Here is a 24677-nt window from a genome sequence, read left to right as displayed (position 1 = left end):
ATACACAGAAAGAAGATGTGAGTTCATAGTGAATGGCCATACATCCTGAATGTTTAATGTCTCAACCTGGCCAGAGTTTATAGACTTCCTCACATTGAGATAACTTAAGTTCTAACAACTTTTTAAGATGGGTAAACATGATGCCCTTAATTTAAAAAAAAAATAACAATTCAAGGATCCATGGCAAAAACTTGTCAGACATGAAAATCAAAAAGTTAAGTTTGACAAGCTTTTTCGTTGAGCCAATTCTGATAAGACTAAGGTTCAGTAGCTCCCATATCCATTCTCCTTTTCCTCTTCACTGCAAAAGCTTTTCCTTTCCTCTTTTATGGTAGATAATTTATGCCATTCTACGTTTCTTTTCTCCTGTTTCCTAGTACATTCCTCTCTAACCCCTTGTTTTTTTAAGACATTATCCTTACAGGTCCAACTTATACCTGTTCCTTATGTCTAGAAATGTATTGTCTGAATGCAATAATAATGAGAAAGTGTTAATGAATTACAAGTATCATCCTCCCATGTAGGAATGTAAATAAAGCTTATTAAGTCCCTTATGATATATATCCCTTTCCTGATTACCTCTTAATGCTTATCCTGAGTCCTGTATTTGAAAACCAGATTTTTCTAATAAGCTCTGGTCTTTTCCTCAGGAATCCTTGAAAGTTCTTTATTAAGATCCACCTTTCCTCTGAAAAATCATGCTCAGTTTTGCTGTATAAGCTAGTGTAATCCTAGCTTCTTTGTTTTCTGGAATAACATATTTCAAGCTCTCCAGTAATTTAATGTAGAAGTTGTTAAATTTTGTGTTATCCTGACTATGGTCCACTATACTAGAATTGTTTCTTTCTGGTGGCTTGAAATATTTTCTCCTTGAACTTGTAGTTCTGAAATTTGGCTACAGTATTTCTGGGAGTTTTTATCTCAAGCTCTCATTCAGATGGAGAATGGCAGATTTTTTCAATTTCTATCTTACACTCTGTTCTAGAACATCAGGAATATGATAATATCTTGAAAGATGATGTCTAGGCTCTTTTTTTGGTTGTGGCTTTTTGATAATTTAATAATTCTCTCTCCTGGGTCTATTTTCCAGGTCAGTTGTTTTTCCAGTGAGGTATTTCATACTGTCCTCTTTTTTCCATTCTTTTGGTTTTGTTTTATCATTTCTTGATTTATCATTAAGCCATCGGCTTCCATTTGTTCCACACTAATTTTGAAGAAATTATTTTTTTCACTGAGCTTTTATACCTCCTTTTCATTTGGCCAATTCCAATTTTTAAGTAATTTTTTAATTTTTCCATTCAGGGAATTTTTGTGCCTGGTTTGGCAAAATTTGCTTTGTTTTGGTAATGGGCTGACACTCAAGTTGATGCACTGAGGTCCCAAGCACGTGAGGCTAAATAGTAATTGGACCATTCTCTGTTAATATATATGTTTGGAGAAAGAATGGCCCCCGCCCACTCTTTGTGCAAGTCCTGATGTGTTGTATAGGAAATGACAATTTTGGTGGGTGGAGGCAGAGGGGCAGGGAGAGAGGCAGAAAGAGACTGCTGGCTGGTTCCTATTTCAGCTTCTCACATTGTTAGCGCGATCCCCTTTCACCTCTGCTGCCTGGCTTCTTGTTGCAGCTGCTTACATTGTGATCGCGATCCCTCTTCACCTCCACAAAGAATAAAGATAGAAGATTTCCCCTAACCTGAATTCCTGACTCAAGCTGATTTTAAATACGCGGTTATCATATTTTTTTAAGGCATTCTTCTCATTTGCTTTTTGTTCCTCCTTTTACCATTTGGCTTAGTCTATCTTTTTTGTCTTTTTTTTTTTTTTTTTCAGTATTTTTGTGTAATTTACCAAGCTTTACCAAGCTGCTTATTCATTTTTTCCCAACAATTTTTATACCACTCTTATTTCTCTTACCATTTTCCCCTCTGACACTCTTGCTTGCTTTTCAAAATCTTTTTTGATTCTTTCATGGCCTAAGACCAATTCATACTTTTTTCCTTCGAGGCTTTGGATATATGATTTATGACTTTATTTTCTTCTGAATGTGTGTTTTGATATTTTTCATCACCACAGTAACTTTTTATAATCAGAATTAATTTTTTTTGTCTGTTCATTTCTCCAGCTTATTACTTGACTTTTAACTCTGTTTAATTAGGGCTCTGTTTCCAGGGTAGAGGGTGCAGTCATTTCAGGGATTTTGTTTCATAAATATTGGAAGGGGCCTTTAAGTTTTCAATTCTTCCAAGGTATCACATCTCTCCAGACCTCTATTCTGTTCTGTGAGTGCTCTTTTTTCTGCCCAGGCACTGTGAGCCAAATCCCCAATCCACTAATTTGTAAGTACTGGTTTACTAGTGCTCCTCCTCACCCTGGAAACAAGAACCAGCAATCTTGGATCTAAGTATGGGAAAGCAACATAATCCTGCTTCAATGCTAACAAAGAGACTCCTGTAATCTCCTGATCAGCTTTTGTCTGTGGCAGAGACCTCTCTAAGCTATTACCAACCACTGCTACCACCGCAGGTGATTCAATGGCCCCCAAAGCCCAGTCCTAGTTTTCTTTGGCTTCCCTCTTACCCTACTGCAACAAACCTTTCTCGCTGTCCTTCCAACTCTTCTTTGGTATCTGTGGGCTGGGATCATGAAGAAATCATGAATGCTGCCACTGATTCAGTGGCCCCAAGTCCCTAGTTCGGTGCTATGGTTATGCTGGCACAACCTATGCTGTACTGAGCTGCATTCCACCCCTGTTGCAACAGACCTTTCCTGCTGATCTTCTATGGTGTCTTCAGCTGGAAATTTTTTTCACTATATCTTTTTTTGGGTTGGGGTTGTGAGGGGTTTTTGTATTTTGAAATTTGTTTAAAATCATTATTTAATATTATTTAGAGGGGTTTGGTGGAGAGTTCAGATGAGTCCCCTGCCTTTACTCTATCATCTTGGCTCTGCCTCTATAACACTTTTGAAATGCTAGAAATTTTCTTAACTATGGGAGCCATGGAGGGTGGATGGGTCACCCCAGATATCCAAAAGAGAAACTGAGAAAGAGCTTTAAGGCAGAAATACTTTATGTGAAGGATCTGGTCGCCTTTGCAATGAAGTAGACCCCAGACCTTCTTCACAACCAGAGGTGTCACCTCCTTCCAGGACTCTTCTATAAGGCTAAATATCTAGAATTTCAAGAATAGTTATGCTGTTTTCAGTGGCTGACATGCATAGGCTAAAATAAGAAGACCAGCCAGATTATAAGGTGTTAGGATGGGAAAGACAGGAAATATTTCTACTGAAGAGATGGTCACAAGGTGGAGAGTTACTCCTTATGTTGGGCAAATGGAGATGACACATGTTCCAAGATCATTTCAGGGAGAACATGGGGATTTGACACCACGTCACTTTTATGATTGATAGAATCATGGAATTTGAAGAAAATAGTTTAGAAATATTCCATCTCAGTGTTCTTGTGGTCTTGTGATTGCACCTATAAGTTCCACAGCTGCTAAAAAGTAATATCTGCTCTATTAAAGCAGAGTCTATTATAAGACCCTTTCTATTAAAATCTATGTATTTTTATGTATCATGTAATTATGAATTACTCATTCTTATAGTTACTATTAGATGGTTGACATGCTATATATTACTAGATGATAGTTATAATCAATAAAATCATAATGAATTGACTAATACTGATTAGAGTTTAAGCAGGATCCTCAAGGGATCAACTTAGGGCATAAAATGATTATTATTGAACCCATAAATTTTTACATAAAATAAAACTTTCTAACCTTGGATCTTAGGGACCAATATATTGCATTGATTCATTTTTAGAGCACTAAATTTTTATATACAATATCACCAATATTTACCCTATCATTTTTTGAAACTTGAAAAGTTTGAGGGAAACAACATGAGGGAAACAACTGGGAGCTAAAATTCACAGACATTGGTGATGGATTTTAGAAGAACTGAAGTAAACATTCTTTTCACTGATATAAATTATTTTAAAACCTATTAAAACATGTAGTCACAGAATATCTTTCATATAATTTTTAATTATTGATTTATCAATTTTCATAGCCATCTTTAACTTACATCTTTAAAAGAGTTTCTTTTAATTTTTAATTTATGGAGTAAAAAAATCATTTTTATAAATAATACAAAGATGATTGGAACTGCAAATCTATTAGTACAACTTTTTATTGTTTCAAATGCATAATAAAGTTATCATGTATTTTTTTTCCTTTCCTTCCCTTCTCTCCAATCTCAATATGGCTATCATTACACACACACACACACACACACACACACACACACACACACAAACACACACACCACATATATATGCATGTGTGGGAGTATATCCGTGTGTGTATGTATAAAACCACTGTATATATGTTTCTATTTATCAGATTTTTTTTCTCTGAATGCAGTTGGCATCTTCCTTCATATGTCCTTTGAAATCAGTTTAGATACTTTTAATAGTAAAAATTACTTATTTGCTTAAAGTTGTTTTTAAAACAATATTTCTGTTACTATATACAATATTTTCTTGATTATTCATTATGTCATGCAAAGCTATTCATGTTCTAAGATCATTGAATTCATCATTTCTTATTGCATAATAATTTTCCATCATAATCACATGCCACAATTTGCTCAATGGTTTACCAATTGATGGGCATCCTCAAAATGTTCAGTTCTTTGCTATCACAAAGAGAGCCTTTAGAAATATTTTAGAACATATAGGTTCTTTTCCTTTCCCCTAATCATCTTTGGAAATAGACCAAATAGTGCAAGATCAATTTATAGACATGGTGATAATTAAATAATTATAAATAAATAAATAAATAAATAAATAAATAAATAAATAAATAAAAAGCAATTAAATATTGCTTTCCAAAATGGTGGGATCAGTTCACAGTTCCAACTAACTAGGAATTAAAATCCTAGTTTTTGTATTTCCCCTCCCACATTTGTTATTTTCCCCTTTAATCATTTGAGCAATCTGATAAGTGTAACATAATCAAGATTTTTAGTTTGAGTCTCTCAAATCAATGATGCAGAGAATTTCTTCATATGACCAAAATTATTTTGATTTTCAATTCGAAAATTGCCTGTTCATATTCTTTGACTATTTATCAATTGGAGAATGACTCAGACATTATAGATTTTGTGTAGTTTCACTATGTATGTGTGTATATATATATATATATATATATATATATATATATATATATACACATATATGTATGTATGTATATATATATATGTATGTATGTATGTATCCATATCTATCTATCTATATTTAAGATATGAGACCTTTGTCTGAGAAACTGTTTATAATCTCCTTCCCCAGTTTTCTGTTTTCCTTTTGATCTTGGCTACATTTTATTTAAAAAAAAACTTTAAACCTAAATATTATCAATTTTACAACTCACTTTCTAGTGTATCTCATGTTTACTTATAAGTTATCCATCTATCTTTGTTTAATAATAATATGTTTCATGTTCTTAAAATTCACTTGTAAAATCTCTCTTTATATCTAGATCATCTACCATTTTTATCTTATTTTGGTAAAAGGTGTAAGATGTTGTTCTATGGCCAATTTCTGCCAAACTGCTTTCCTAACTCCCTCACAATTTTTACAAAATAGTGAATTTTTATCCTGAAATCTTAAGTCTTTACACTTATCAAATACAGAAACTATATTTATATGACACTGTAAATCATATGTATATCCTGTTCCATTGATCTACTTTTCTATTTCTTAACTAGACCAGGAAGTTTTTTTCTCTTTTAATGTAATAGTATTTTACTCAGATATACAACAAGAACACTTTTCGTATTCATTTTGATATTTTAGTTATATAACACTTTATTATAAATATTTTTGCATAAGTAGGTCCCTTTTGGCAGATATTTTTGGGATACAGACTTATTAGTGATATTGCTGATTCAGGATGTCTGAATACACAGAGATAAAGATGTCAGTGAGGTATCTTGGAATATTTTAGAGGGATATTGTAAATTCTTGAGGACAGAAAAGAGTCAGGAAGTCTACTCTCTTGTTTGTCTTGCTAACAATTTATAATCTTAGAGCAAATGGTCCTCAATCTTAATGGACCAGAAGAGGAGTTTTGCAACTTAGGGGAATAGTTAGGGAGACTGAGATAAGGGAAACTCATACAAGGAAACTGGGTCAGGACAGTTAAAGAGAACTGTGACATAACAAACTGCCCTTCAGCCAGGAGAACTGGGGACGGCTGATGGGGACAAACACCCTGCTGCCATTTTCGGATCTCACACCTCACACCTTACCTCTTGGCATGAACCCCCCAAAATCTCTATGACACTTGCCAGCTCGAAGCAGTTACATGAAGAAGAGATCTTTGCCCCTTTATCCCAAATGAATTTGGAGGTGAGTGCTTAAGGGGGGGAATGAAGAAGGGACCCCAAAATTCTATAAAACTCCTTGAAGAAGAAAATCTTCAACTCTGCTTCAGTGAGGGACCCCACCCAAGAGAAATAAGAGAAACAGTTTCATTCTGTTATCTAAGTGGGGTTTGTTCAGTCCTGAGTAAAAGAATTCCAACTCTATTGAATTAAAGGTACTCATTCAATTCTATTCAAATTCCAGCTCAAGCTCAATTTCAGCTTGTAGATGAGCCAACTTGGTCTGTCTCAGCCCCCACTAAGACCCAATATTATAGTATCCTTCAACTAAGGTCTTTTGCAGATGGACCTTGGTATCTCCCTTCGCTGCCAGGACCTTCTGTCCATTGACAATTGCATTCTTTCAGTGCAAAACCTCATTTTCCATAGATCTGCCACTAGAAAACTCAGTCTCTTAGTAAACTGATTTCTATCTAACAATAAACTTTCATTTTGTAACTAATAATTCGGGAATGAGTGAATTCTTTCATTCCTAAAACCTGTGGCCAATTTAAAGGGGATTCTTAACAACTCTCTTATAGCCACTAATCCAGACCATGCAAACAAGCATCAATATCATTACTTATAAATGTTCTTTAAAACAGTTTTTTCCTCTTTGGCACCTCTGAGTCCTCCCAAAATATCTTAGGATTTACTGGCTATGTTTTTTTTTTTTCCTTAAGGATCATGTCTTAAATCAAACCAATCTGATTCTCATTAACTATAAATAGGTTTTAAAGCCAAGCCCCCATGTAGTCATTATTTGAGTTCTGATTGACTCAGACCTGGAATGTTAATAGCAATCATTTCTGCTTTGGCCAGAAACCCTGAGGGTCTTCCCCTCCCAGAATTATTTATTTATTTAGGGAGTTTTGTTTGCTTGTTTGTTTTTATTTGGTTTGTTTTTGTTTTGTTGTTTCATTTTGTTTTACTGGATGAAAGAAAAGATTCTTTGCTGCAATTGATACCCAGCCCTAATGGGTGTGGCCTCAGTCAAACTGAGACCTGTTGAAGACCTTAGTTTAAAAAAGGTCATGGTCTCCCATTTCATGCAGGGCCATCTGTAGTCCTCTTGATCTGTATCTTGTCACTGTACCCAGATGGCTCTAAAAAGGAACATGAGACTGGTAACTTTCCATAGCCTTCCCTCACTGAAGTCCAGTTCATTTGCATGTCATGGCATCACCTCTCTGATCTAGGTCCTTTTCAAGAATGAAGAGCAAGCAATATTTAAAAAATAATAAATTCTCTGAAGCCTAGAAATAACTCATCAAAGGAGTTTAAAAATCGTATAAGAGAAGTAGAAGAAAAATTGGGGAAAATAATGAATGAGAGTGATGGAAAACAATTATGAAAAAGAGTAAACAGCTTGGAAAACTGCTTAAAAAGCAGAACTGTCCAAATGAGAAAGGAGATACAAAAATCCACTGAAGAAAACAATTTCTTTAAAAGTAGGATTTGCCAAATGGAAAAGAAAATACAAAACATATTGAGGAAAACAATTACTTAAAAGTTAGAATTGGAAAAGTGGAAGTTAATGACATGAGACATCAAGAACTATCAAATAAAATTTAAAAATTAAAAAATGGTTGAAAATGTAAAATATTTTATGACAAAAACAATTGACCTAGAAAATAGACAATATCAGAATCATTGGTCTGCTTGAAAGCCATAATTAAAAGGAAAACCTGGACAGCATCTTCTTAGCAATTATGAAGGAAAACTGTCTGGATTTCTTGGAAGCAGAGGGCAAAGTTGGCATTGAAAGAATTCACAGACCACTCAGAAAAGAGATTCCAACAGAAAACATCCAAGGAACATTGTATCTGCATTTCAGAATTATCAGATCAAAGAGAAAATATTTCAAGCAGACAGCCAGAAAGAAACAATTCAAATATAGAGGAGCCACAATCAAGATTACCCAGGACCTAGCAGCTTCTACATTTCATCAGATGTGGCTTGACGAAAGATTATCAGATATATTTAGCTTCACAGAGAAACTTGTCTCACCCTATAGGAAAGTAGGAAGGTAAAAAGAAGAGGAAAGGGGGAGATTAATATAAGGGAGAACAGAAGTAGAAGGAAAAAAGTATAAGAAAGAAAAAAAAGTATAAGAAAGGGGGAAGGTCTACAAAAGGGGAGGGCTGTTTGACAGAGCTAGTTGTCAGAATCAATTACAGGGGAAAAGGAAAAGGGGGAAAAGGAAAAAGTATAACCTGGGGAAAAGAAGATGGCAGGAAATACAGAGTTATTCATTTTAACTGTGAATATGAATGGGATGAACTCATCCTTAAAATGGACGTAGATAGCTGACTAGATTAAAAGCCAGAATCCTATAATTTGTTATTTACAAGAAATACATTTAAAGCAGAGTGATACATTTAGAGGAATGGTAAAAGGCTGGAGCAGAATCTCTTATGTTTTAGCTAAAGTTTAAAAAAAAAAAAGCAGCGCTAATTAATGATCCTCATCTCAGATCAAGCAAAAGCAAAAATAGATCTAATTAAAAGAAATAAGGAAGAAAACTACATCTTGCTAAAGGGTACCATAGAGAATGAAGTAATATCAATATTAAACATATATGTACCAAGTGGTATAGCATCCAAATCCCTAGAGGAGAAGTTAAGAGAGCTGCAAGAAGAATTAGACAGCAAAACTATATTAGAAATAGATAAATCAAACTACAAAATAATCAAGAAAGAAGTTAAGGAGATAAATTGAATTTGAGAAAAGTTACGTATAATAGACTTTTGAAGAAAATTGAATGGAGACAGAAAGCAATATACATTTTTCTCAGCAGTGCATGAAACATAATTAAGATGAGTTCAAATGATTTTATGATGAAGATAACCATTTACACCCAGAGAGGAGACTGTGGGAACTAAGAGTAGATCACAACATAGCATTTTCACTCTTTTTGTTATTGTTTGCTTGTATTTTGTTTTCTTTCTCACTTTTTTCCTTTTTGATCTGATTTTTCTTATGCAGCATGATAATTGTACAAATATATATGCTGTATTTAACATATATATTTTAACATGTTTAACATATATTGATTACTTGCCATCTAAAGAAGGGGGTGAGAGCAATGGAGAAAATTTGGAGCACAAGGTTTGCAAGGATCGATGTTGAAAAATTATCCCTGCATATGCTTTGGGAATAAAAAGCTTTAAAAAATAATATAAAAAAATACCTCAGAACAACTAGGTATAGATAAGATTTTTTTAAAAATTAGAATTAGATTTGGATAAAAAATTTGCCCTGAAATTCCAATGTAATTTGTCATATATACAAAAGTACAGATAAAATAGAAAAAAGTGCTCCAATTTTGTCACATATTCATAAAATGAAAATAAATATATTCTCAAAATCATAGACATACGTATTCCAAAACAACAAAATCATATTAAAGTCTAGGAGCTTTCCCCCTTAATATAAGTTTTCTTTCAAACTACTTGTGTCTACAGAAAGTCGTATAGATATTGGAATTCCTTAACTTGTTAAACACATACACACTTACAAAGAGAAACACATAAGAGAACTTATGGTCACATTATTGGTTAATTCAGTCCCTTTGCAGTTATGAAAGTGCAGCTCTTCTGGAGCAGATAAAAACATAGATTAAAAAGACAGAGACACAGTGAGGGAAATAATCATACAATTGGCAAATATATGCTTGTTGTTAAGTGTGATACAATTTCTGAAGACAGACTAATACAATACATACCTGGGTAAAATCTTATGCTTACTCAAACAGAAAAACCATTCCATTACTTTTAATGACAGTAATAAAAAATCAGTTTTCTAAGAATCCAGATACTTGTCAAAAAATAAACCATTGCACTTTAGTCAGACAGAGCAAAAGCAACAAAAACAGGATTAAGGTCTTTATTGATCCCAAAACAAGGTAAGTCAAGTCTCTGAATGATATATAATCCACTGATAGAAACTTTCTCCAGTGCCTTAAGAGAATGCATAAGAATAATTTTTGTCTCATCTAACACAAGGAAGAGATCTTGGGGGAGTAAATGACCAAATTTTTTCTCTTTCTCTTTTTTAAAGAAAATAAACTTAAATTACTATGTTTATCTTCAAAATTTCTTCCAATATTTCTTTTTTTCCAACTTATGAAATCACCAGACATAATAAGTAATATATTAAAGAAAATTAAAAGAAACAATATTCATCAACCTTTTACTTCTTCAAAGCTTTGGTGTGAGGAAGTCTTCCTTGGGAAAATGCCTGTTTTTGATACTTTTTTTCTGATTGTTTTATGTTTATTGTTCTTTCTTTTACATTATTACATAGCATGTGTTTTTCTTGATCCTGCTTATTTCACTCTATATTATATCATGTAAACTTTTTATGTTTTTCTGTATTCATCATGTATATTGTTTCTTATGTTTTTCTCTAATATTTAAGTGGCATAACTTATTTACCCTTCCACCTCTTCCTGATTTGAAAGATTATCTGTGTTTCCCCTCAGCCACCTAGCTACCCCAATGGTAATTCCAGTCATTTTATTTGATAATTCCACATATTCTTTCCCCACCAACTATAATGATCATGCTAGCACCCAAGACACCCCAGAATCAGCCAGAGTCAATATAAGCAAAAGTTGGTCTTTATTCTTGATCTTTAGGGGTAGAAGTGAAGGGGATGGAAGAGAATCTCTGCAAGCATCTTATCCCTCATCTACCACCAAGAGTCTGTCCCTTGCTCCTCTTACTCAACCCCCTAGTCCCTCCTACAATCCTCTATACACCAATCATTGAGCCAGTATAGATAGTGGAAAGGACCATTTTCCAAGCATATGCCCCTAGAGTATTGTGCAATCAGTAGTTAGCCTCAAGTGCTCAGCAGTCCTGACCTCAGTGCATTGACCCAATAGTTTCAGCCCTCTCCAACCAACAATGCACATATGCTCATCTTTCCATAGGCCCTGAAGCAGAAACTATTTTCAATTTGTCATCTCTGCTAAACTTCAGAGATTTTTTTTTACTGGTGTTTCTCATATATATTCCATCCAAAATCTACTGGACCAATATTGACTATTTTTTAAAAGAATCAATATAATAGCATTTGATGGAGCAAAAGATAATTAATGATTATCACCTTGGATATTAATGGCTTAAACTCATCCATGATATGGTCTTCATAGGAGAAGTTTGTTTTATTGTGTAGACTTCTCTTATTTATTTCATTTTGACTTGTTAAGGTTTTCTGGTGAATTAGAATCCTTAAGGTCATCTTTTTGCATCTGGACTGAGAAAAACATCTAACTTCTATAGTGATCATGTTTCTTTAATGTTATTGATTTTGTTCTTTTTTCACACAGTTCTTCACTTTTGTATATTGAGATTCCCCAAGACTTATTCTTTCTTTTAATCATTGACCTGATTTGCCCCATTAGATCTGAGTTTTTCTATGATGCCAATTTTGTCTGTTAGGCAAAAAATAAATTGAACTTTCACAACTCTTATTTCTTTCATGCCCTATTAAGAAACATTCTGCTGTGGTGATGTTGGAATCTTTACAAACTGCTAAGTTGTTGATGTTTTGGGCCAAAACCTGAAACACATATATACGTGGTATACATAAATCCATCAACATGGGAGGCATTACACATAATTTACATAAGCACATTGCAATATAACACAGGGTAGTAATAATGTAACAAATAACATGAATCAACATGAAAATTTAGATACTGCAATAGTCTCATCAACAATTTTTCATCTCAAGAAATCCAATGATTCTTGGAATTACATAAAACACATAAGCACAAAGCAGTATGACACAGGCTAGTAGTAATGTAACAAATAACATGAATCAACCTAAAAATTTATACATGTCCATAAGTCCTAGAAATAGTCCAAAAGAAATCCCATTGTCCATTAGTTCATGTGCCAGGAATACAATAGTTCCTATAAGCTCTGAAGTGCTGCAATAGTCTCGTCAACAGTTTTTCATCTCAAGGAATCCAATGATTCTTGCTGGTTTTTCAAGAACTAAAACAGTCTCATCTTGTGTTAGGAAATCCAATGATTCCTGAAGATTTTTAAAAGTTCTTTTAACAGTCTCATTGTTAGCCATGCTCTTTCGGTGTCAGATGTTTCTTAAATCTCCTTTGTTTTTGAAGTTTTTCTGCTTTTCTGTTTCTCTCTGATGGACATGGTGAATACAACTCTTTGGCACCCATCTGATTCATTCTCCATCTGTATCCATCTCTGTCTGTAAAAATACAAGCAAACCTTTTCTCCCAAGCAGTTAACGTACCCATGCTTTCACTTCTCAAGAGAGCTTGGGAATCTATGGAGTCTTCTGTTACATCATGAATTATGAATTTTCCTTTGTCTTATTTTAAGTGTTTAATGTGTAAAATTGTTGAGCTATTATAAGGGTTATCTTTTCTTATTTACCTTGTTGGTTTATTTGCTTATCAAGGTCTTTGAGTTTTCTTCTTATTGAGATCCTTGAAAGTTTCAATCTTTCCTCCTCCCATTGTATTCACATACCCTTTACCTTCCAATTCCTTCCACATTGAGGGTAGATTCTGTAATGACTCAATGTCAAAGCTCAGCCACTTCAGGTTTCAGTGACGTTAGGCTCAGCCTATGCAAAATCTAAAGAGAGAAAATGGCTTCAGGTGGATGCCAGGACCTTTTCTTTCAGACCTGGTGGAGCCATATGCATTCTGGCTTTCTACAACATTTTGCTCTATTCCTTAGTTTTCTAGATAAGTACTGTTGTAGGACACTCTGCTGCCATATTGCAAAGAGCAAAAATCTGATTTTCTTGATCTCTACTACACAGTCTGGAGTGGGAAGAAGTGAGTTTTGTTGTAAGATTTGTTATGAGAGAGAGTCTTGAGTGAGCATATTAAGGATTAGCATAGTAAGCATTCTCTCCTATTAGGTCATCAGTTTGCTGCCTTGTTAGAGTCCTTAGTGTTTAGATGTTGTTGATAAATGAAATCAATTACTTTTCATGTATTGTGCTTTATATGAAAATCTAAGCACTACTGGAATAGTGGAGAGAACTAGAGATGATAGAATTTCCTCTTGTCTTCTTCTCTTTCTGATCACATGACTAAGAATGTCTGATCAGATTTTGATATAAATTTTTCTTGATAGAAATTCCGTATTGAAAGAATAATTGAAGGTATAGGAATAAATTCCTATTGAAGGAAATTGAAACAATTTTTCTGGGGTATCATTTCCAATGTAGCACTTCTCTCTTAGCCTGCTCCTTCCAGTCATTTTTACAGCTAGGATAGGTTCAACAAATCTAGGTAGTTTCTGAGTTCATGTCATGGGTCCAAACCAGTTGACACAAGTATTTCAAAGCAAAACTAAAAAGTTATCAAGTGAATGTTTCACTAATAAACATGAGGCACAGTTTTCCAAAATACAATTAGTTCATGCAAGTAGGCCTTTCTAAAATGATCCTGCAGATCATTTTTTACAGAACAATCATATTCCACTATATTCATATACATTGACTTATTCAGACATTCACCAACTGATGGGGATCTATATTCAGGTTCCAGTTCCTTGCCAGTACAAAAAAAGGCTGCTATCAACATTTTTGCACATATGGGTCCTTTTCCTACTTTTATGATTTCTTTGGCATACAGACCCAATAGAGATACTGCTGGATCAAAAAGTATGCTCGTCCTTTAGGCATAATTCCAAATTGTTCTCTGGAAAGATTAGATCAATTCACAATGATATATTAGGGTCCCAGTTTTCCTTCATTCCCTCAAACATTTATCATTGTTTTTCCCAACCATCTTAGCCAATCTGTGAGGTGTGTAGTGGTACCTCAGAAACTCCTTCCTTTATGATGAAGATTCCATAGTTATTAAGGTGGTCAAAAGAGGAATTGATGAATTTTTTACCCCCAATTATTTGAGGCCCTGAAAATAATAATGATCTACAAAACACCTCTACATCTAGATCTCTAAATGCAGAAAGTCCAGAAATTAGAAATCCTTCTTCAGGAATAAAAAAAGAGAAAGAAAAAGAAAAAAAAGTTCTACTTTCTTGAGAATGGAAAAAAAGTTCCTGAGTATACAATTAAATGTGCAGCAGGTTAATGAGAATAATATTTGAATTATGAGATTCATGTCATAGAGATCTAAGTCATACTTGCTTCATAAATTAGACTATCAGATTAGTGTCAGAGAGTTTAAAGTTTCTCTATCCCATCAAATAGGATATGTCCCTCTGAGGACAAGGTATTTATTGGAGGAGACTTGCAATATTTTTAAACATGTGCTGTGACTTTAGAAGAGTGGAATAAAGAATATGAGCTGCTATGATCATTGCAGTGAGGGAGTATACCTGAGACTGTGGCTACATTATTTAGATGAAATGTTATTCAATGTAAAATGAAACATAAAGCAGACTCAAAAAGCAAAAGAGATGCAAAGATCAGGACAATAGACCACAAGAAAAAAGTGATTCATAAAACAGATTGAATCTGTTGATCATTGGAAATAGAGGATGGTTGAGGAGCTTTGACAAATAGAAATGTGACTAAGATTGATTAGAAATTTATTAGTAACAGAACACATGTGATCTGATTGTTGAAATAATGTGGGCTGATTAACATTAAGTCATAACCTTCTGCTCCGGTGTGTCAGTGTCACCAATGTTTCCCAGAGTTTTAGGACCAGATCTAGGAGACTTTTGGCTCTGAAGTTCAGGAAACAGACTTCTTACTGGGAGGAAGACTTTCCCCATTTTGAATAGAATAAGACATGCAAATTGGGTCCCTCCCTACTGGAATGAAAAGCAGTGCCCTGTATCTCTGGAGCACAAGATCAAGCTGTTTGTGTCCTATGCAGAGGACTAACCTAGAAACACACCATGAAATTGAGGTTGAACTGGATTTTCCTTCTGACTTTTTTCCAAGGTAGTTTGATGGAGAGGGAGGGACAATATGAAGTAGTGACTTAATGTGACTATTGACTTTAATGCAATGTCTCTGTGTTTCAGGTGTCCAGTGTGATGTGCAGCTGGTAGAATCTGGGGGAGATGTGGTTCAGCCTGGAGGATCTCTGCGTCTCTCCTGCAAGGCTTCTGGATCAAGTAGCTACTGGATGGCTTGGGTCCGCCAGGCTCCAGGGAAGGGACTAGAATGGGTTGCAAGCATTGACAATGGTGGAAGTAATACATACTATGCAGACTCTGTGAAAGGTCGATTCACCATCTCCAGAGATGATGGCAACAGCATGTTACATCTACAGATGAATTCCCTTAGTACTCATGACACAGCTGTATATTACTGTGCAAGAAACACAGTGAGGAAAGGTAATATGAGATTAGAAAGAAATTTCCCCTGCCAGGAAGTAACATGCCAGCAAGGCCAGTAAAAGTTATCCTCATGAGAGTTCATGATGCACAGAATACAGAATTTCTACATCCAGAAACTGGTGTGAAGTGAAACTGAGCCATTTCTATTTATGGCATATGTTGTTTTTTCCTCTATCCCCGGAGAAAGCAACTTTTCCCACTAACTAGTTGTCATTTTCAGTGCCTCACTCTCACACCCACCTTCTCCCCACATTTAATCAGTAGCTATATCCTATGTTTCTGCTTTCATCACCTATTTTTAAAACTCTCCTTCTCTGCTCAACTGCTGCAACTACACTGAAGTAGGCATCATCAGGATTATTATTCGTCTGATGGTTGTCCCTCTCTCAGTACTCTCTTCACTATAGTCTGTTCTAAATTCAATTATCAGAATTATCTTTCAAAAGCACAAGTCTAACCATCTCCATCAAAGTCCACATTATTCCATAAATTATCTCCAGGATAAAATATAAAATCCTATTTGTCTTTTAAATCTTTCATAGCCATGGCCACGTCTTGGAAAAGATTTTTTATTTCATCCTATGTTCCTTTCTTCCACATATTCAGCAATACAGTGACACCACCCTCCTTTTTGCTCCTTTTACAAGAGATTCCATCTCCGTGTGTTTTGACTAGCTGGAATTTTGTATATCTGTGCCATTTGTTCCTCTTGGATTTTTTCAGCTCTCACCTAAAATTATCCCAAAATAAACCTTTTGTCTTATTTGACTTACTCTCTGATTTTAGAAGGTACTAGAATTCTTCTCTGTAATGTTCTTCTTTTCTAAAATATAATCGTTCTCCATGAGCAGATTTCTTGGGGAGCTTCAGGAGGCAGCCTTAGTTTCAGTTCAGAGATATAATCACCTCAAATGCAGCTAGAGAGTTAAAATCCAAATCCTTTATTGTCTCCTTCAAAATAGCCCCGTTAGTTTTCTTAGAAGTTTATTTCTCTCCTTGGTTCCAAGAGCTCCTATTGCTAGTCCTTTTGCCTCTTCCAGCTTCAGCCTCTCTTCTTCCGAATCCCCAGTATCTGCTTTCTCGATCTCCTCCACTGACTCTCGGCTGAGGCTTGTCCTTTTATATGCTTTTTAGAGGTGTGAATTCAAAGATTGACTCCTCCTCTGAGAATGGGATTGTGGGAGCTGTGACTTGTGAATCTCCTGACTGAATACTGACTTGTGAATCTCTAACACTAATGTGTGAACTAATGTTTGAACTCTTAAAGGTGTGAAAGATATGAACTCTGAACTAGAGAACTGCTAAGCACAATGCTAAAATTAGACAACTGATTTATCACTTTGTGAGAATCCTAACACTTCTCTACATATTAGAATATATTTATTTAATATCACAAAGTACCTTCAGTATTACACATGCTTATCTTTTCAGTTCAATCTTGCTGTCAATATCAGTAGTTCAAAATTTCTACTAGTATTGGTCTTTTCATTAGCCATACTTGAGTCTTTTCTGTTAAAAATCCATTTTTCCTCTGTATGATTATAATATTTTGCTGAGTAACTTAGTTTTGGTTGTGAACCTTTGATTTTGCCTCATATATATTCCACAATGTACTGATTTTTATAATAATATTTACCAAATCTTCTATGGACATGTGGTGACTCCTTAATAGCTGAACCTTATTTTCCTACTTCTAACTACATTTTTTTGTTTTGATCAGACATTTTGAAGTTATGTCATAATTTTCATTTTGGCAGTGTTTTTAAAAAATTGTACAGTGAATTACTGCTATTTTTATTTTGCTCTCTTGTTCTAATAGTTTTGACAAGTTTGTATGTGATATCTAGAAATATGATGTCCATTAATTATTTTTAACATGGATTTGGAAATTTATGTACAATTAATATGGAATAGGGAATGGAAGAGAAATGTAAGATTATAGGTTCTCTTAGAATCATAAAATCTACCAGTATTTATTATATGGAAGGAAGAGACGTAAGCATTTTAGGAGTAGGGAAGGAAATAGCAAATGGGGAGAGAAAAAGAACAACAATTGAAGAAAATGACAATGATGGGAGTAATTTAGAAGTAAGGAAACCAACACATTTGCCCCTCTGTGCCTACAGAAGGTGGGCAGTGTTAGAAAGGAAAAAAAGGGAATGATCAGTCAAATCATTTTAAAATCCACAGAAAGAAATCATGAGTTCATGGTGAATGACCATACATCCTGAATGTTTAATGTCTCAATCTAGCCACAATTTGTAGATTTCCTCATATTGAGATAACATAAGCTCTAATAGTCTCTTAAACTGGCTAAGTGTGATGTCTTTACTTAAAAAAAAATTAAATGGGTCTATGGCAAAAATTGTCAGACAAAAATCAAAGTTTGACAAGCTGTGAATTTAAAGAAAACAAACAAATTCATGTCCAGAAAAAAATTGGAAGTAGAGTGGAAAGATTTTTTATTTAGTATTTTTATTTTTACCAGTTAGAGCTAAAATAATTTTTTTGACATTTGTTTTAAAAACTTTGAGCTCCACATTCTCTCCCTTCATTCTCAACTTGCCTCCATTGAGAAGGTCCATCTGACATTATGGAAAACATTTCCATAAAAGTCATGTTGCAAAAAAAAAAAAAAACAAAAAAACCATAGATCTGCTCCTTCCCCTCAAAAAAACCCTCAAGAAAAATCAAGAAAAACAAAAATGTATGCTTCAGTCTCTATTCAGACACAATCAATTCTTTCTCTGCATATGGATAACATTTTTCATCTTAAGTCCTTCAGTGTAGTCATGGATCATTGTATTGCTGAGAATAGCAAAGTCATTCACACCAGATTATCCTACAACATTGCTATTACTTTGGGCATGATACATTTTGCTTTGCTTGAGTTTTTGGAGGACTTCAAATTTTTTCTAAAAGCATTCTCCTCATCATTTCATATAACAATAATATTTCTGTGTTATATGAATAATATGGGATATTATTGTTCGGTAAGAAATGACCAACAGGATGATTTCAGAAAGTCCTGGAGAGACTTACACGAACTGATGCTGAGTGAAATGAGCAGGACCAGTAGATTATTATATACTTCAACAACAATTACTATATGATGATCAATTCTGATGGATCTGGCCATCTTCAGCAATGAGATGAACCAAATTAGTTCTAATGGAGCAGTGATGAATTGTACCAGCTACTCCCAGCGAAAGAACTCTGGGAGATGACTAAGAACCATTACATCAAATTCCCAATCCCTATATTTTTGCCCATCTGCATTCTTTGATTTCCTTCACAGGCAAATTGTACAATATTTTGGAGTCCAATTCTTTTTGTACAGCAAAATAATGGTTTGGACACGTATACTTAATTTTGTATTTAATTTATACTCTAATATATTTAACATGTATTGGTCATCCTGTCATCTAGGGGAAGGGGGGAGGGGGAAAGAGGAGAAAAATTGGAACAAAAGGTTTGGCAATTGTCAATGCTGTAAAATTACCCATGCATATAATTTGTAAATAAAAAGCTATTAAAATTTTTAAAAAAAGAAAAAAATTTACATGGATAGCTAAAAACACAACCCTGAAAGCAATATTATTCCTATTTCTTTTGGATATATTGTATTGCAATACATATCACAATACGTGAAAGAACTTTTCTACTGATTTAAAACCCTTTGTATTTTTCTTGACAACTTTTCTTTTAAATTTTCTCAGTATTTTTACTTTTGTAATTTCTTGTAGTACCTAATAATGTTCATGGTATTAAAATAATAATAATAATAATATTTCATCATAATCACATATAATTTATCAAGCACTTCTCAACTGATGGGACAACTCCTCAATTTCCAATTCTTTGCCTTGAGAAAAGAGCTACTATTAATATTTCTGTACACAAAGATCCTTTCCTTTTTACAAAAAATTTTTTTTGGGATTCATGTCCAGTAGTGTTACAGTAAAGTCAAAGAATATGCATGATTTTATAGGGCTTTGGGCAGTTTATATATTTTTATCATTTATCAATTGAGAAATGTCTCTTATTTTTAATAAATTTGACTCAGCTCCTTATACATTTGAGAAATGAGGTTTTAGAGAAACTTGCTTCAAAATTTTATTTCCACAATTACTATTTCTGTGCATTCTATTCTCTCTCTTCTTTCATCCTGTCCCTATCAAAAGTGTTTTGCTTCTGATAATCCTTTCCCTAATATGCCTTCTCTTCTATCACCCTCCCCCCTTCTCATATACCTTCTCTTCCTTCTTTCATGCAGGGTATAAGATAGAATTCTACATTCATATTGAGCGTGAGTAATTTTTTCTTTGAGCCAATTATGATAAGAGTAAGGTTCAGTCACTTCCCTATCCATTCCCCTTTTCCTCTTCAATGCAAAAGCTTTTCCTTGCCTCTTTTATGGCAGATAATATATGCCATTCCACATTTTTCCTTTCCCTGTTTCCTAGTACATTCCTCTCCACCTTAAATCTATTTTTTTGACTTTATCCTTTTATATGCAACTCACACCTGAGCTGTTTGTCTATATGCCCTCTGTTCCTTCTAACTGTCGTAATAATGAGAGAGTTCTAATGAGTTAGAAGTATCATGCTTATTAAGTTCCTTATGCTATATAACCCTTTCTTGATTACCTCCTTAAGTTTTTCCCCATGCCTGTATTTGAAAATCAGATTTTTCTATTCAGTTTTGCTATGTAGGTAATTCTTGATTGTAACCCTAGCTTCTTTGCTCATTTAAATATTTCAAACCCTCGAATAATTTAATGTAGAAGTTGTTAAATTTTGGGTTGTGTAGAGGGCTGAAATTCCAAAAAGATATGTTTGAATCAGACAATCGATCACTTAAAGCTCATTATCTATTCTATGTGAGACAATGGCTCTATTAGCATATGTTTGGTTAAATGGCTCTTCTCACTGTTGGGTGCTTGCAAAATGTTTGGTGTTAAGATGATCATAGGCAAGGATTGGAGGGGAGAAAAAGAGGGGCCAGAGAGTCACTTGGCAGCAGGATGAGGAGGAGAGAGGCTAGACTCAGGACTCCAGGATCCAGGAGAGATCTTTGGCAAGCCTCCTGGCAGTTTGTCTGCCTCCTTCACTTTTCCCCCTAAAGACAAAGGACTTTAATTTATCCTTATTCTGGCTGACCCTGAGGCCCTCCAGGAAGCTAGCTTGTACTTTTCAACTGGCACCCAATCCTAATTTAACTGAAAAAGTCCCTATGACCAGGAAATAGGGTAAGTATTTTAATAGATAAACAGGGAACTTTGTTAAGAGCTACATTAGTAACTCTCATTTTCTAGCTGAAATGGGGCAGATATTAGGAAAAGATTCTCCCCCACCCCCACTCCCAACCTCAACACCACTCTGAAGGAGATCTACAGGAAGCATACTCAGACTGATAAAGAGACAGGGCTTAATTGTAACTTGGGAACAGATTGATGGACTCTTGGATACATTAGAATGTACATCCCTGTGGCTCTTCAAGGAAGAAGAAATAGAGGCAGATAATTTAGAAACTAGTAGCAGATAAACTGTGTGAATATTACAATGATATAAGTCCTGATTCAATTTCTCAGGAAACATTCAATATGTACAACTTAATACAATTGGCCTTAAAAAAATCCCGCAAGTCCAGAAAAAAGAAAACTTTTAAGAACAGCCAGATGAGGAAGTGTAAGGAGAAAGAGGAAGAGAAGGGAGAGGATAATGGATATCTCACCAGAGGACATAGGGAGTTATTGGATTTGGATTCTCTGAGACATGATAAGATTGTTGCAAAATTCAAAACCTGCAGGAATCATTGGATTCTCTAACACATAAAAAGACTGTTGCAGGACTTCAAAAACGTGTGGGAATCATTGGACATGTGAAGTCAATGGACAATAGATTGGTTTTGGACTATCTCTTGACTGCTGAAGAAGGCGTATCTGTGACTGTTGTTTGCATACCCTCCTTCTAGGACTTCTGGAAATCTTTTACAACACCATGTTGATTTATATTGTTTATTATATCACTACTTGCATGTACAATTCATATTTGTTATACCACATTGAGCCTGTACTGGCTGTGAGGAGAGTCATCACTAATAGCCTGTGCTATTGAAGCACAGGCTTCATTGCTATGTGCTTGTGTAATATCTCCCATGCTGATGGGTTTGTGCATACCTGTTTCTAGCAAGACCCTTCAGCCCAGAAACCTGGTAATGATATCTGGATTGACTCCCCACTTCCCTTTGGTGTTTTTCATCTCTTTTCTTGAGAAGTCAGGTAGGGAGTGATCAACTCCTTTTTAATGCTTTCACCTCCTTTCCTGAGAAGTCAGGGAGGAGTGTGATCATCTCCTTTTTGGTGCTTTCACCTCCTTTCCTGAGAAGTCAGAAAGGGTGTGATTACCTCCTTTTTGGAGTTCTCACCTCCCTGGGAAGTCAGGGATGGTGTGACCACCTGTGTTCTAAAACAAAAGAAAGCGGGAGATGTAAAGGGCTGAAACTATGAACACTTGAATCAGACAACCAAGCACTTAAGGCTAATTACCTATTGGACAATAACTCTATTAGCATGTTTGGAATTTCTCTTCTCATAGTTAATGCTAGCTCAATGCTTGGGGTTAGGAGAATTGTAGGAGGGATTAGGGGGTAGAGTGAGACAAACCAGAGTGATTTTGGAGGAGGACAATGAGAAGGGAGGTTGGTGGAATGTTTGTGGTAGTTTTGTCTGTCCCCTTCACTTCTCACCCTAAAGACCACGGACTTCTGCTTATCCTGACTCTGTCAGTTGATTCTGAGGCCTCCACTGAGCTAGTCCAGAACTTACAATTTAGCAGCTTCTATGTCAAGAAAAAATTGAGCTTGGAATATGATATTCCAGTGGTTCGAAGAGCTAGGATTACAACCAAGAATCACTTATGCAGCAAAATTGCATATTCATTCCCCTTTGGGGGAAAATGGAATGAAATAAACGATTTTTCAGGAATTCTTAATGAAAGGAGCTGAATAGAAAATTTGACTTGACAAGTTTTGGGAGAAGTGTTAAAAAATTAACCTGGAAAGGGAAATCATAAGGTTGGACTATTTATATTCCTACATGGCAAGGTGATACTTGTAATTCTTAAGAATTTTCTGATCATTACAGCAGTTAGAAAAAGTATACATAGACAGAGGGCATGGGTTTTATTTGAATATGAGGGTGCAATATCTAAAAAAATAAAATTAAGCGGAGAGAAAGGAATGTACTGAGAAAAGGACAAAGAAAGAAGTAGAATGGGGTAAATTATCATACATGAAGGAGATTTTCCAGGGGAGGGAGAAAAAAGAGAGATAAAGGGAAATGATTGAACCTTACTCTCATCTGAAATGACTTAAAGGGTGAGTAACATACACACTCAATTGGGTATAGAAATCTATCTTACCTAATAGGTTAGTAGAAGGGGAAAGGGATGGGTGAGTTGACATATTGAAGGAGAGAGTGTTCAAAAGAAAATACTTTTGAGGGACTAAATGAAATAAGAGAGAGCTGAATAAATGGGGGAAATAATGAGTAATCCTGGGAAAAAAGAATTTTCTCAGATAAAGGTCTCCTTTATGAAACTTATAGAGCATTGAATCACATTTATAAAAAATAAGTGCCATTTCCCAACTGATAAATGATAAAAAGTTAATAAAAGTTTATAATTGACATAATCATAGATATCTATATTCTATGGAAATGAATTCTTACTCACTCTTGATTGGAGTAATGCAACTGAAAAACAGTTTTGAAGTTCTATTATGTACCAAATTAGATTGACAGAAAAAATAAATCACAAATGTTGGAAATGTGAAAAAATGACAAATGTTGGTGGAATTGTGAACTGATTTAACCATTTTAAAGAGCAATTTGAAACTATGCCCAAAGGCTTACTTATCCTTTGACTTAGCAATACCACTGCTAGGTCTGTATTCCAAAAGAGATTCTTAAAAAAAAGAAAGAAAGAAAAGAGAACTATATGTAAAAAAAAGGATTTATAGCCACTCTTTCCTGAGGGTAATTAACTGGAAATTGAGGGAATGCTCAATTGGGCAAGTAAATTGTTGCATGTAATTATGATAGAATACTATTGTGCAATTAGAAATGATGAGCAGGATGGTCTCAGAAACACACAGAGACTTCCCTGAGCTGATAGAAAGTAAAATATATTGAGTACAAAGTAACTGAATGATATAACTATTCTCAGCAATACAACTCGTAAGAACTTTGAAGAAAAATGCTATCCATACCCAGAGAAGGAACTGATGGTATCTGAATGCAGATTAGAACATTTTTTTTTGTTCTTACTTTATTTGCTGAGTGCTTTTTTGTTGTTATTAGTCTATATTTTCTTTCACCACTGTTAGAGAAATGTTTTGCATGATTACATATGTATTACTTATATTTAATTACCTGCATTTTCAATGGAGGAGAGTGTAGGGAGGAAGGAAGGGAAAGAATCTGGAACTCAAAAGTTTTAAAACACAAATGTTTAAAAAATTTTTATGTAGGAAAAATACTAGGGAAAAATAAAATTCTAAATAAAAAGAATTTTCTTAAATGAAGGTATCAAATATATACTTTAACTAAAATTTATAGAAAATTTTAATAGAAAAAATAGAAAAATTACAAGGTAGTTTTGTTTTTTGACTGAGAAAATACTCCGAAGTGATGCATCTATGTGATTATTATCTTTAATGATTCTTTGTAGATGTCCATTGTAATGTTCAGCTTGCAGAGTCTATGATTAATGTTGATGTAATAAGATTCTGTGTCCCCCTGATCTTTGTGTAAGGTAGGCTGCCTGCCTGGGGAAATTCCTAAAAATGATCCTCACTTAAATCTTAATCCATCTCCACCTTCCTATCTGACTCCCATGGGAAATTCCCACCTCCAATTCATCT

At 34.6% G+C, this 24677-nt stretch overlaps 1 gene segment (V, D, J or C); it reads left to right on the top strand.

Moving 5' to 3' along the window:
- Nucleotides 1-24677, top strand: part of LOC127546684 (immunoglobulin heavy variable 3-23-like) — a 35241-nt gene that overhangs the window by 7570 nt on the left and 2994 nt on the right. The window contains 1 exon segment of the V gene segment in view: nucleotides 15636-15749. Coding sequence covers nucleotides 15636-15749 — 114 coding nt within the window.

This window comes from Antechinus flavipes, chromosome 2, assembly GCF_016432865.1.
Source record: "Antechinus flavipes isolate AdamAnt ecotype Samford, QLD, Australia chromosome 2, AdamAnt_v2, whole genome shotgun sequence".
Taxonomy (NCBI): domain Eukaryota; kingdom Metazoa; phylum Chordata; class Mammalia; order Dasyuromorphia; family Dasyuridae; genus Antechinus; species Antechinus flavipes.
The sequence above is the reverse complement of the archived record's forward strand: the minus strand, read 5'-3'. Positions and strand labels throughout refer to the sequence as shown.